The sequence below is a fragment of the Camelus bactrianus genome, chromosome 11, assembly GCF_048773025.1.
Source record: "Camelus bactrianus isolate YW-2024 breed Bactrian camel chromosome 11, ASM4877302v1, whole genome shotgun sequence".
Lineage (NCBI taxonomy): Eukaryota > Metazoa > Chordata > Mammalia > Artiodactyla > Camelidae > Camelus > Camelus bactrianus.
This window is the reverse complement of record NC_133549.1, coordinates 58459046-58472246: the sequence shown is the minus strand read 5'-3', so window position 1 is coordinate 58472246 and position 13201 is coordinate 58459046. Positions and strand designations below refer to the sequence as shown.

The 13201-nt window shown below is 46.9% G+C and overlaps 1 protein-coding gene across 2 annotated transcripts in view; it reads left to right on the top strand.

The window, feature by feature from the left end:
- The first annotated feature begins 415 nt into the window (after positions 1–415).
- The window catches only part of CCDC6 (coiled-coil domain containing 6), a 105792-nt gene continuing 93006 nt past the window's right edge, over positions 416–13201 (top strand). Inside the window, exon 1 of one of the 2 annotated variants that reach the window (XM_074374051.1) lies at positions 416–1273. In XM_074374051.1, the coding sequence (XP_074230152.1) occupies positions 962–1273 (312 nt within the window). In that variant the 5' untranslated portion in view covers positions 416–961. The remainder of the gene's footprint in view (positions 1274–13201) is intronic. The other variant, XM_045518750.2, reaches the window with a different exon arrangement.

The following is a 13201-nucleotide window of genomic DNA, read 5'->3' as shown; positions in this document are numbered from 1 at the left end:
CCTATTGCGAGACAGGTCCTGGCACTGTCTGCAAGATGCAGAGAGAAAAAGAAAAAAGAATTGCACATTGTTTAAACAATTGGGCGCTGTGTGGTTTATGAGATTATTAGGAGGAGGAGTAAAGAGGGCGGTGTGTCTCTTCTGCAAATTTTTTCTTAACGAGGTTAACCTGTGGCCGCAGTCTCATCGCCCCACTCGGCTCCTTGCAGGGGAACTTTCTGTTCTGTGAGCGCTATCCAAAGCTTCCCAGTCAAGCTCACCGATATTAAACTAAAAGGGCTGCGTGTATGTTTGAAACAGACAGAGGGAGACAGGAGCACACACAGTCGGCGGAAGATGGGGCCACGACTCGGGCAGGGCTGGATGTTGGAGCCAGGCTGACCTTTCCACGTGTCCCCAGCACCTGCGAGGCTAGTGGGGCATTAGGTTTCTTTTTCCCAGGAGCGGGCGCGAGCCCGGAAGAGGCTGGGCGGTCGGGGGCTTAGGTCAGGGGGCTGGGAGGCCCTTCCTCGGAACACGTGTGGCGGGCTAGCAGCTGGTGCGGAGGCTGGCCTGGCCTCTCCGCATCGCCGGGGCCCGCGCGTCCTCGGCCGGGCGGCGGACGTCAGGAGGCGGGAGGCGGGAGGCGGCGGCTGCGGCGGCGGCGGCGGCGGGCGGGTCTCGGAGCTCTCGGCCAGCTTTGCAGAGCGGCCTAGCGAGCACGCCAGGCCTGGCTGGAGAGAGCCCCAGTGCAATACTGCCCGAGCCCGGGCGGGGTCTCTGTTCTCTGGCAGAGGAGGTCCCTTGGCAGCGGGAAGCTCCCTCTCTTTCTCTCGCCGCCGCTCCGAGTCTGCGCCCTGGTGCCAGGCGCCCAGCTCGGCGCTCCCCTGTGCTCGCCCGGCGCCCACTCATTCGCAGCCCAGCCTTCGCCGCCGCCGCCTCCCTGCTCCTCCTCCTCTCCTCTCCCCAGCCCGCCGCGGCCATGGCGGACAGCGCCAGCGAGAGCGACACGGACGGGGCGGGGGGCAACAGCAGCAGCTCGGCCGCCATGCAGTCGTCTTGCTCATCGACCTCGGGCGGCGGCGGCGGCGGCGGTGGCGGCGGGGGAGGTGGCGGCGGTGGGAAGTCGGGGGGCATTGTCATCTCGCCGTTCCGCCTGGAGGAGCTCACCAACCGCCTGGCCTCGCTGCAGCAGGAGAACAAGGTGCTGAAGATCGAGCTGGAGACCTACAAACTCAAGTGCAAGGCGCTGCAGGAGGAGAACCGTGACCTGCGCAAAGCCAGCGTGACCATCGTGAGTGCCCCCCGGGGGCGCGCCGCAGCGCCAGCCTCCGCCCACCCCCGGGAGAGGCTGCACTCCCGACCCGGGCAGCCTCCTGGCACCCCGAGGCTCCCGAGAACCCACAGCGAGCACACTCCCTGCCGAGACCTGCTGGCCCCGGAGGGTGGGGGAGAGGGAGGTGCCCCTTCGAGGCCACGCGGGTCTGCCCTCCCCGGGAGGTCCAGGCCCCTTGCGGGGTGCGGGAGGAGTCTGCTGGGACCACCACCCGCGTTCCCTTTTCGCCTCTGGGGAGGAGGCCCCTCCCGGGCCGAGCTGGAAGCTGGCGGCGTGGCTTAGGGGGCGGGGAGGGACTTTTTTCGGTCCTAGCCTGCTTGAGGGGTGCGTCCAGAATCTGGGAGCTCTAGGCTGAGGGAGAGGGAGGAAGCTGAGGCCTGTTCCGGGGACCTGACTTGGGGTGCGGGGGGTTGCGCAGCTGGGCTGGGCACTTCGCTGGCATCAGGACGGCGCTGGCTGGATCGCCCGGGGAGGGGTCGGGAGAGAGTGGCCGGGAATCCGGGAAGTGGAGTTTTCTGGCCAGGATCGAGAGGGAAGGGCGGGTACCGGAGCTGATGCTCCCACCTCCGTTAGAAGTCCTTTCCCTGGGTGGGGAGGTGGCGGCGGCGTTATTCAGCGGGGAGAATGCAGCATCTTATACTGGCCTGGACAGAGTGAAGGGTATGAAGTCTGGACAGGCTGAAACCAGGGTGAAGGGTATCGACTGACTCCCTCGCTAAGCAGGATGTACGTGGGTTTGCTTCATTGGTGGTGGAGTGGCTAGAGATATTTTGCCTTGGAGTCCAGATACTTGACGGGAGAACAGGCTGTCTGTTCTGTTTCCACCTGGTCCCCAGAGGCTCCCCCAAAAAGGATAAGATTAGGTGTGTAGGTCTCCCTCTTAGTGTAGCAGGCCTTTAGAAAGGCCACTGTTAGCCGTGATGAAGCGAAACATAACTGGAAAAAGTACACTGTGTGCTCTCACCTAACATCCCTGCCAGCTAGCCACATCATTAACATGCAGAATCCCCATACAGGCAACTTTATTCAGATCAAAACAGTTTCCCAGCCAGGAGCAGGGAAGAAAATGAGAAATCGAGGGGATAAATTGCCATAGCTGCTACATATTAGCTGACTAGACTGAACCTTCAGTTGGAGAAAAAGTCATGAATTTGGGGATGGATCGAAAGTCACACTCTGGAAAGCAAATGGGGCGAGTTAGGGTGCCCCTGTGGCAGGAAAAAGTCTTCAGTGGGGGAGTGAGTGCGTGTGTAGGCTCCCCCAGTGCTAACTCACACTTGGGCATTGGATGGCATTCTGAATTTGCTTAGAAAGCAGGTTTCCACTGAAGTTTCAGTGTGATTGGCAGCCTGAATAGAAATTGATTGTTGAAAGACCCTTTGCATTCTTAAGTCCAGCCCTACTGAATGGAATTGGAGCAATATTCACATGTCCCCAGACTGTAATGTTCCCAAAGTGCCCTTTTGGTAGGAAGGGGAAAGAATGTGCAGAGGCAGCCACTTCCAAGACTCTTCTGTAGCTTTCTTGCCCAAGAGAGATGGCTTTCGTGAGTAGGGGTTTGAGAAGTGGGGGAAGTTGGTTGAAGCAGTTTATTTAAGGTTGGAGTTAGTAAATGAGAGGGTTAGTCTCTTGGAGAATATGAACCACCAAAAGTTGTAAAACTTACGTGAAACAAAATCTCTGGCCTCTTGCATAGAGTGAGCAATTCAGGCTGTATTTGTTTGTTTGGGAGGGAAGACTGGGTTGGGGGTGGAGATAACTATGAAAGGGTTATCTGTTTGACACTTGACCATACTATAAGTAGGTCTGTAAATTGTACATAAACACGTTGGCTTTGCATGGACAAACACGTTCATTCCTGGTGTTTAAGATCAGAGACCTCTGAACACTTACTTGGCTTGAAGGGTGTGTTAAAGTGGTGGCTTTCTTAGCACTTACCGTCAACTAAAACTGACAACCATCCCAATGTACTTTGTGAAATGCTCTGTGGCCTCACTGAGTCAAATTTTAAAGTTGTTTTAGATGACTGCCTGTGTGTACCGGAAGCCTCTCAGTTCTTCTTTAATCTCTGATTAATATATTCAGGGAAGCAAATAAAAGTGCTTGTGGTTTACTTAGTTCCTCAGTACTTGGCAGGTGTTACTAAGGCAAACACAGAGGAGAGATTCCTCTAAGCTTTTGAGAGTTTTGTTAAAGTTAACTAACTGACCTAGGACCCACATTGTGTTGAAGAGGGTGTCATCTCTGAGACATGTCATTTGGGAGGAGAAATGTGTGTGACTACATGAAATGGGTCTATGGATATAAGGGCTCCATAGAACAACACTGTGTCATAGGTGTGTGTCAAGGTGAAGCTGCACAGCCTGACAGTTCTAACTGAAACATAGAACCCTTGCTGGTAGCTGCCCAGGAAGTTTGGGACAAGGGCTAGATACACAGTTCTGTGAAGGCCTTGCTAGATTTTTCACTATTGTTGTTTATTTGAAGAGAAGATCGTACCATAATCCTATTACGACTTGCCTTCCTGGCTCTTCAGTTCTTCTAATTATAATATTAACCTTCATGTTTTTGAGCACTAAAGGTGATTATGGATGTCCTTCCTTTTCCTTGACCGAGTTCAGGAAGGTACATTGTTAATCAGCCATGCCCTGGGAAGAGAGAGGCGCCCTTTTATTTTTTTTTTAAACAGACTATATTTTAGAGTAGTTTCAGGTTGACAGTAAAATTAAGCAGAAGGTACAGAGATTTCCCCAATACTCCCTCCCTTTCCTCCCCTCCTCTGTTATCAACATGGCCCACCTGAGTGGTACATTTGTTACAATTGATGATCCAACATTGAAACATCACCGTCACCCATAGTCTCTGGTTTGCATTAGGGTTCACTCTTGGTGTTGTATATTTTATGGGTTTGGACAATTGTGTGATGACATGTGTCCATGATTATAGTGTACAGAGCTGATGCAGGGCCCTACAGTCCCCTATGCTCTGCCTTTTCATCCCTCCCTGACCCCTGGCCTCCACTGATCTTCTTAATGTCTCCATAGTTTTGTCTTTTCTGGGATGCCATATAGTGTAGCCTTTACAGGTTGGCTTCCTTCACATTTACATTTCCTCCATGTTTTTTTCATAGCTTGATAGTTCATTTCTTTTTAGCCTTGAATAATATTCCACTGTTTGGCTGTGCCACAGCTTGCTTATCCATTTACTTACTGAACAACTTGGTTGCTTCCAAATTTTGGCAGTTACGAATAAAGCTGCAGTCAACATCTGTGTGCAGGTTTTTATATGGATGCAAGATTTCAGCTCATTTGGGTAAATACCAAGGAGTGCAATTACTGAATAGTATGGTAAGAGTATTTTAGTTTTGCTAAGAAACTGCCAAAACGTCTTTGAAGTGGCCGTACCAGTTTGCATTCCTGCCAGCAGTGAATGAGAGTTCCTGTTGCTCCACATCCTTGTTAGCATTTGGTGCTGTCAGTGCTTTGGATTGCGTCCATTCTGATACGTGTGTGGTGATATCTCATTATTGTGCCCTCTTTTTTTAAGCCAAGTCCAAAAGCCGATAGAAGTTCTTAACCAATGGTCATTCTTGTCTCTTTTGGTATGTGGGTATTTACTGTGGTCAAGCAACCCATTTAATAAAAGACTGGTTTCATGGGTCTGTGTTCTCAGTACCTGTATGACAGAGGTTAACATCAGCTATGGGGAAGAAACAATTGTACGAGGCCTTTCATGTCTGTAAGTGTCCGGTGTTACAGCTTGCCCCTGGTGTGTTTTGTTTGGGTTAGAGGTGGAATGGAATGTTTTGAGTGATTATCCAGTTTCTCCTACTAAATCATCAGTGGAACCAGGCTGCTGATTATAGATCATAATTTCTTCTTTGGAGTGGAGAAAATAAACAAAAAACAAATAGTCACACTGTTAAGTAGCTTTGAGATTATTAGGCTAGTTCTATCTGACTTGTACTGTGGGTTAAAATGTAATTAGAGATGATCTGATTCAATGTCGTGGGAGGTGTCCAGGGGTTGTGGTCTCTGAGAAGGTGAGGAATTGTATTGGTGGGCTGTAATTGAATGGCTTCTAAGTTCTGGACTAGTTTCTCAGGGTAAAAGCAGAGTCTCATACCTGGCGTGGCTAGTTCTCTAAGATATGTTTTCTGTACTGGTTCAGACCTTGAGCATGTGTGTAGTTCAAAACTAAAGGCCTATAATAAATCTTTAGAATGTAAGTCTCTTTCTATCTGTAAAATTAGTCCTTCATTATAGAAATTTATGAAAATGCAGATATATAAAAGTGTTTTGAAGTTACAGTAGAAAAACATGTTGGTATGGCATGGTTAGAAAACCTGGCTATTTTAAACATCAGCAGTGTAATGATTTCATTAACCAGTAAAAGCCACCAGATAGTTAATGTTGTGGATTTTGGATTATTTGCTCTGAAAGCCTAATACACTATTTTCCATTTTTTAAGACTTCGTTTTGGCAGACTCTATGAAGTGATCAGATTGACATTGCCCTTGTAAAAAAGGTATCCCCTGTTTAAAACAATAAAATTCTTAAGATTCTTATGGAAACACCAAACTTTAGACACGACTTTGAGAAAAGTATGACCTCACATACAGGTCTAATTAGACACAAGTCCAGTCTTCTTGAAGAGGCTATTAGATTTCTTCTGTGTGTTTTGTATTATCTGATTAAAAAAGGCATAAAACCCTAAAGGAAGTTGGGGCAGCCTTTTATAGTGCTTTTATTTATTTTGCTGAGGATGAGTAATAGTTCAGAGAATCACCGTATCTAGATTGTGGTGACTCTTGTTCAAGACCAAAGACACTGGTCTCAAGCAAAAATCTGAAGTAGTCATTGCTCTTCAGAAACTGCAGTGGCTCCCAGCGCCCCTGGATGCAGGTAAACGTTCTGGGCTGTCCCAGGTTCTGCACAATCTGGCCCCAGCTCACTCCGCTCACGTTCTCGAAGCTCTCAATCAGCCGAATGGCTAACTTTTTGGAGTTTGTATAGGTTTCTCTGGTTCCTCTAGGATGCACCTCCTGCCCTCAGTTGTTCTTCCCTACTCCTCCCCACCTTCTGTCTTGTAAATCCAAGTAGATCGCGCTTCCTCTTGAGCCCAGTGTGCACTAGGTACTGCCTCTCCGCCAGCCACACACTGGGCTATGTGCCCATTTGTGAGACCTCCCCAGCTTTGACCTCTTGTCACATAGGTCTCCCCTTTGGAAGATGGGAGAGCTGTAAATTCCTTTAGGGGCAGAATGTGCCTTGTTCACATCCATCCCTCAGTGACTGGCATGCAGTAGACACTCAAGGGTATGTTTGGTTGACCCCAGACCCCATTGGGTGATGAGGTGTTTTTATTTTTTTACTGGGTGAGAATGGCTGTACTGTCTCCTGACCATATACTCATAGAGCCACTCTCCTGCATGTGTCCTGAACAACAGCAGACACCATCTTCACCATAGTTGGATGGTTGAGTGGATACACTGTATACTTTGGGGGACCACTACAATAATGTGTCCCATGCCTTTGCCTTCTAGCTAGGGGTGATGTTGTAGGCTACCTTGTAGCATATACCTAGGCATTTATGATACATTTCACCACTAGAAGGGGACAAAGTGTCTTTGGGTTCACCTTTTCAAGGGCTTTTGAGCAAGACTTAGGGGAAAAAAGGTGGTGTGGCTCTGTTGGAAGTGTTCAGATTTGCCAGCTCAGTTTTGGTGATGGTGACAGATCACTCCATGTGTTTCTTACAACTTTCTGTAACATTGAAATGCCCCACAGCCGCTTCTGGGAAACCACTCTGAACCATCATGGGTCGGGGGATGCACCAGTGCAAGTACCAGGCATCTGCAGGTACCAGACATCTGAATCTCCAGCAGGGGAAGTATCTGCAAACAGGGTTGGGAGACTTGCTGCATCCTTGTAGATACCCACATGTGGCTTGCAGAGGGGAGACTAGGGGTTTGATACAGTGTCACATACAGTATCAAACGGTCCCCCCCCCCGCCTTTCTTTAAATCACATCTTACAGAGATAATTGCACTTAAGCCTACAAATGCTAATCTGAGCTTTTAAATTTATCCAGCCAGGCTGAGCAAGGAATAACAGTCATCCTCCTTGTTCCCTCACATACTTTTCCCCTCAGTGGGTAGGTGTTGCTTTTTGTTTTCAATCACAGCGCAGTTGCTTTTAGATAGAGGGAACGATTGTCAAATCTGGTGAAGTAAATGTTCACAGGTTCGGTGTGTTCTGCTTGGTGGTGGTTGAAATTTTCCTGACAGGGAAATGAATGCTCTGGAAAATGTTTCTAATCATCAGGATCTTGGAGTGGTATTAGCTTGCAGACTCTTCCTACTTCCCCGAGGCTGTCAGATTTTCTTATCTTTTATGGATGTCAAGCCCACAGCTGTGGACTCTATCCCAGTGCTCCTACCAGTAAATTGCAAACATCACTTTGAGTAGGTGTTTTCTTTTAGGGAAAAGAATACTTAAAAAAAAAAAAAAGAGTTAATAATTTGATTAATGGTTACTTAGAATTTACTACCCACTTACTTAATATTGGTCCCTAGATTTGACGCATGGGGTGCAGTTTAGTGATTAAAATTCATTTTAATACTCGTTAAACGCTGGGAAATTTTCTGTGATTTCCCTCCACTCCCCTTGCCTCTTCAGTCAAGCACCGAATGACTGACGTGTGATAAATACAGCCTGAAACAGGCAGAATTCAACCTACAAGCGCTTGTGAACGGCCCACTGTGTGCCACATCCTCTGAAATACGCAGAAGGAATGTAAGGGCTTCTCCAGCAGCCTTGGGAGGATTACACTGTGATTCAGCTTGGCCCTGGCTGCGTGCTGTAGGGAATTCCAAGCAGAGAGAATGGTCCTTCCTTCTCCAGCACTTCTCAGCCCAGAGAGCTGTGAAATGCAGAAATAAACCCAAGTGGAAGCAAGAGAGGGAGTGGTGCAGGGGGTCCAGGGAGGCTGGTACCCTCCACCTTCCTAAATGCAGTTGGTCTCTCTCCTGAATACCTTTAAGGGAAACAATGTGTCATGTTCCCTCCCACAGTTTAATTAGCTTGTAGTCTGTTTTGTAAGACAGGGATGGGGAGAGCTGTTGCTCAATTGGTCTGTGTCCAGGTGGCACGAAAGGCTTTTTGTTTGTTTTTAGTTTTCTTTTTTATGTGGTGATGATTGGAAAGAAAGGTCATTGATGTTTTTAATTTCATAATTTACATCTGTCTGTAGATCCAAATTATCCAGGTTTTTTTTCCTCTATTCCTGTGACACTCTGAGGTCCACCCATGTTCCTTTAACGGACATTGTTGGCTGGAACAAATTTCTTAAGTCTTTAACCCAAAACTATGTGAAAGCAAAGTCTCTTTCGTTAAAGTTAGAGATATGAGTTTAGGGGCAATTTCAAACTCCTGTTTTTTAAAAAACCAGCGTTGATTGACGGGATAATCCTCGGTGCATCTGTTCCAGATCAAACCAGCCTCTGTGGGTGCCAGGTGTGTGTCCTGAGTGAGCTGGTTAATACCCTCCGGGGCATCTCGGGGCACTTGGGATCAAATGAGGCCAATCGGTACTGAGGAGGTTGGGATATTTAGCCAGACAGACCTAGGTCATAATTCAAAAAAGTTTTCCATAGAAGGAAAGAGGAGAGTGAAAGAATGAAAGCAGCATGGAGTATGGGTGAGCTAAGGAAAGTTCTTAGAAATCTAATGCCGGCATTAAACCTTTCATGTGTTTCATTAGTGAACAGTCTGGTGCTAGGAAGGTTTTTGAGATTGAATTAGAAGTGCTAAAATAGTCCTGAGAGAAAAAGAATTTATTTAGTGTTTAATTATAGAAAGAGCATCTCAACTCATGAAATTATTTGCATGTAAGCTTTTTTTTTTCAATTATCCTAATATACCAACTCAAATAATAACTTACTCTATTGAGATTTTTGTTTTTGTTTGGGCTTTTTTTTTTCTTTTTCTTTTTGGTTCTTTACTAGACAGGCCTTAATTTATTTAAACAAAGACATTTGGTGGGAGTCAAAAACATTGTATCTCTGCTTCGTTTAGTAGCTCCTGATTATAGAAACACTTAAATTTGAGGGGAAAAAATCGGCTGGATGTTTTTAATGTCTTTGTTAACCAAAGAGTACAATTTTAAGTATATATGCCATAAAGTAGAGGTTTGGACTTCAGTTTCAAATCACTACCTGGTAAAGTGCCATGTTTTTTGAAAAGTATATTAACTCTTTCATATCATTTTAAGCCTTGAATGCATATAGCTTATTATCAAGAAATACCTTAGGTACCCAGAGAAGAGGGCTGGTGACTTTTTTTGCCTTTTTTTGTTTGGTGGTGGTAATATGTTCATGACATAAAAGTTACCATTTTCACTTTTATTTAAGTGTACAGTTCAGTGGCATTGGTTACAGTGTTGTGCACCCATCACCACTGTCCATTTCCAGAACTTTTCATCATGTCAAGCAGAAACCCTGTGTCCATTAAACAGTAACTCTCCATTTCCCCCACCTCCAGCCCCTGGTCACCTCTATTCCTAGTGACTTTCAAACATTTTTATTTTTTTTTAAAAGGAAAAGTTTACTCTGATCTACAAAAGCAGCTGGCTGCTTTATACTACCTGGTGTTGAAGTTATGAGTTTGGACCTAAAGCATTTTAACTAAAGTGCTGTTAATATCTTGCTCCAGCTTCAATTTTTCTTGCCTGTTGGCTGCCCCACATGTGGTTCTTTTCTGTCCAATTCAATGAACATCTCTCGCACCCCAGCCCTGGGCTCCGACCATTTGTCCTAATTTGTCTTTAGAGTAAGCACCCAGATGTGGAGAACTTTGGGAGGGACTAAGCCACAGTGAGAGCCTGTTTTCTGGAAAAGAGAAAGGACTTTGCCCTAGCACCTCCTAGGTGATGGTTGCTACTGCTGCTTTTTTTTTTTTTTAATGAAATCTTGAGTTTAATTTCCTTGATAGCCTTTCAAATAAACCATAACTTAAGAGAGTCGGAAAAAGAAAAAGCTTGAGGAAATGAGTAACAGTTCTGACTTACCAGCATTACTCTCCTTGCAGATCATTGTGTTGCTGTGGTAACAGGTGATGTTCATCCAGTGCTTACTCTGGGAGAGGTACTGTTGGGAGGGGTTTGCATGCGTCCTCTTACTCAATCCTCATCACTGTCCTGTTTGGTGTACTACTGTTATGCATAGCCTACGAACTTGAAAATTTAGGCCCAGAGAAGTTGTGTAGCTTGTCTTAGGACGCATGGCCATCACGGGGGCTGGAACTTGAACTTGGGTCTGGCCTCAGAGTTTAAGTGCAAGGCTTACATGTACATTAATTTATGAGCAGCTTTATCTTTGTCTTGTTGCGGGCATTTTCCTCTTGGTTGTTCTGACACTGTTCTGTTCGTTCAGTTAGAGAAGTCAGGGCTACCCCATTACCACAGCAAATTCCCAGGATGCCAGCCCAGGCCTAAGGGAGTGTTACCAGGGTAGCAAACTCCCTGCTTTGGAAAAGAAACAACGATAAAGAGGGTGCCTTCAGCACATGGGGGGCGGTCTGTGTGCCCCTTTCTGGCTTTGTCATCCTCCTTGGTCTATTTTCCCCTGTGCCCTGTCCAGTGTTCCCCAGTAGGTGCCACTTCTGCTGACAGCACAGCCATCTGGGCCCCTCTCCCCTACATCCCAGTCTGGAGCCAGTCTCTTTGTACTTATGTTATAACCTCCACTGTCTGACTACGGCAGTTAAGAGTGGGTTTTTTTTCCAACAGATCTATCATTTACCTGCTGTATGCCAGGCACTGTGTGGACCCTGGACACAAGTCAGGAGGAGGGACCATAGTCAAGGACGAGATTCTCTTGGGAGGTGGTGTTTAAGCTAAAACCTGAAGAATAAATGGAAGTTGATCTAGAGGTGGGGGCCGGGTGGTGGCAGGAGGAGGCGTTCCTGCCGTGACGGTGGGGAAGGAAACTGGGAAAGAAACAAAGTCCAGGGTGGTGGGCTGTGTTCCTGGGTCGCCTCCAGGGCTTAACTACAGGAGCAGGGAGATGGGGGAACAGTAGGAGCGTTTCTGCACTTCCATAATCCTCTCTGGCTGCTTAGTGCGGACATTTGTATTTTCCTTTTAAACTCTTGGGAGACAGGTACTTGACATTTGTCATCTTTAAGATGATCTGTCTTACTCCATGATAATAATAGCTACGTATTACATCTTACTCTGTGCCCGGTGCAGTTCTAAACACCTTACGTTCAGGGGCTTGCTTCAGTCTCACAGCAACCCTTTGCGGTCTCCCTGTGGCAGGTAAAGAAATGAGGTGTAGGAGCCCCAGCACCCCTGCCAAGGTGGCAGTGAGCAGTAGAATGGGGATTTGGACCAGGCAAGGAGGGGCCTTGTGTGATGAGTGGCTCATGAAGCCCTGCCCTTTGAAAGATCATTTGCATTTTTCCACAATCTTAGTATAGTAGCTGCTCCATAAAGATGGGGGAATTTACTTTGGGGGGGTGCCCAGGTTTACTTTTTATAGACTCTGTAATGGAGTATAACACATGGTAAAGTACAGAAGCTGTGAATGCACAAATTTATGGAGAAGTGCTCAGTGAATTTACAATTGAACTGACCAGTGTAAATCATTACCCCGCTCAAGATGCATGCAAGTATCAGCACCCCTGAAGCTCCCCAGCGTTCTGTTCCAGTCATCACCCCCACCAAAGTAACCTCGCTTTGTCTTCTGTCACTGTAAATTCGCTTTGCTTGTTTTTGAATGTCATGTTATCAAGGGCTTCGCTCAGAATGTGTGTGTGTAGATGCTTTGATTTCTTATCCTAGTTCCTACATTGACTGGTATTAAACAGCATCTGTGTTACCTGTAGCGCCGGTTCTCTGTTACCGCCAGGCAGCGTTCACCGCATGAGTATGTGTGGAATTGTTTTCAGTTTTAGCTCTGCCCCCTGGGTGGCCCCACTTCCTTCCCTTAGTGTGGATCGCTGGACATCAGGACCACATGGAAAGAGTGGCACAGCAGGGGACACAGGGCCCTAGAGAACGTGGGTTCCAGTTGAAATTCTAGCTACCTTGCTAGTTAATGTTCTGTTGCCCTCAGAGCCTTTGAGCCTCGGTGGACTTTACCTGGTAAAACTATAGTTTTGAGGGTTAATATCAGTCTCACTTCCACCCACTGTTGTTAGGAGAATCAGACGAAACAGTATACATCCAAGTGTTTTGGTAACTTGTGAATTGTTACTCTTGTAGAAAACGATAGTAAGGATTATTAGGAATCATGCCCCTCCACAGACATACTTTTTATTGTTCTCCAAAATGTGTTTCAAGATCAAAACTGTTCTTGATAATCCTGACTATAATATGATGGTGCAAAACAACGTCTAAGAAGCTGAGAGTGGGTGGTAGAGGCAGCAGGCACCAGGCTCCGGGGAGAACTCCGGCTGCAGCCTGGCTTCTCAGGGCCCGTGTTTTTCTGGCACTTGGGGATGCCTGGGAACTCGGCCGATTTCCTAGGGTTTGGTGAGTCAGGATAAAACCAGCCTGTGCGGCTGTGTAAAAGTAACAGGACAGCAGGAGGCAAACGCATTTCCTAAAAGATCCATTTTTTTTCTTGTAGGTTGGTTGTAGGGGGCTCTTTCCATTATTTCTTGAAAAAAGACCCAACGTGAGTCTTTCCCCAGTTTTCTGTGTTTAGCGCTGTGGGCAGCAGGTAGTCAGCCTGCTTCTCTGTCTTGTGACTTTTGACCCTGTTTCATGGGCGTATGGATTCCGGAGGGTGGACTTTGATGGCTGAAATGCAAGTGCCACTCCTGCTTATCTGTGGGTCTAAAGAACAGAAACCAAAACATGACTCTCTTTGAAACTGCC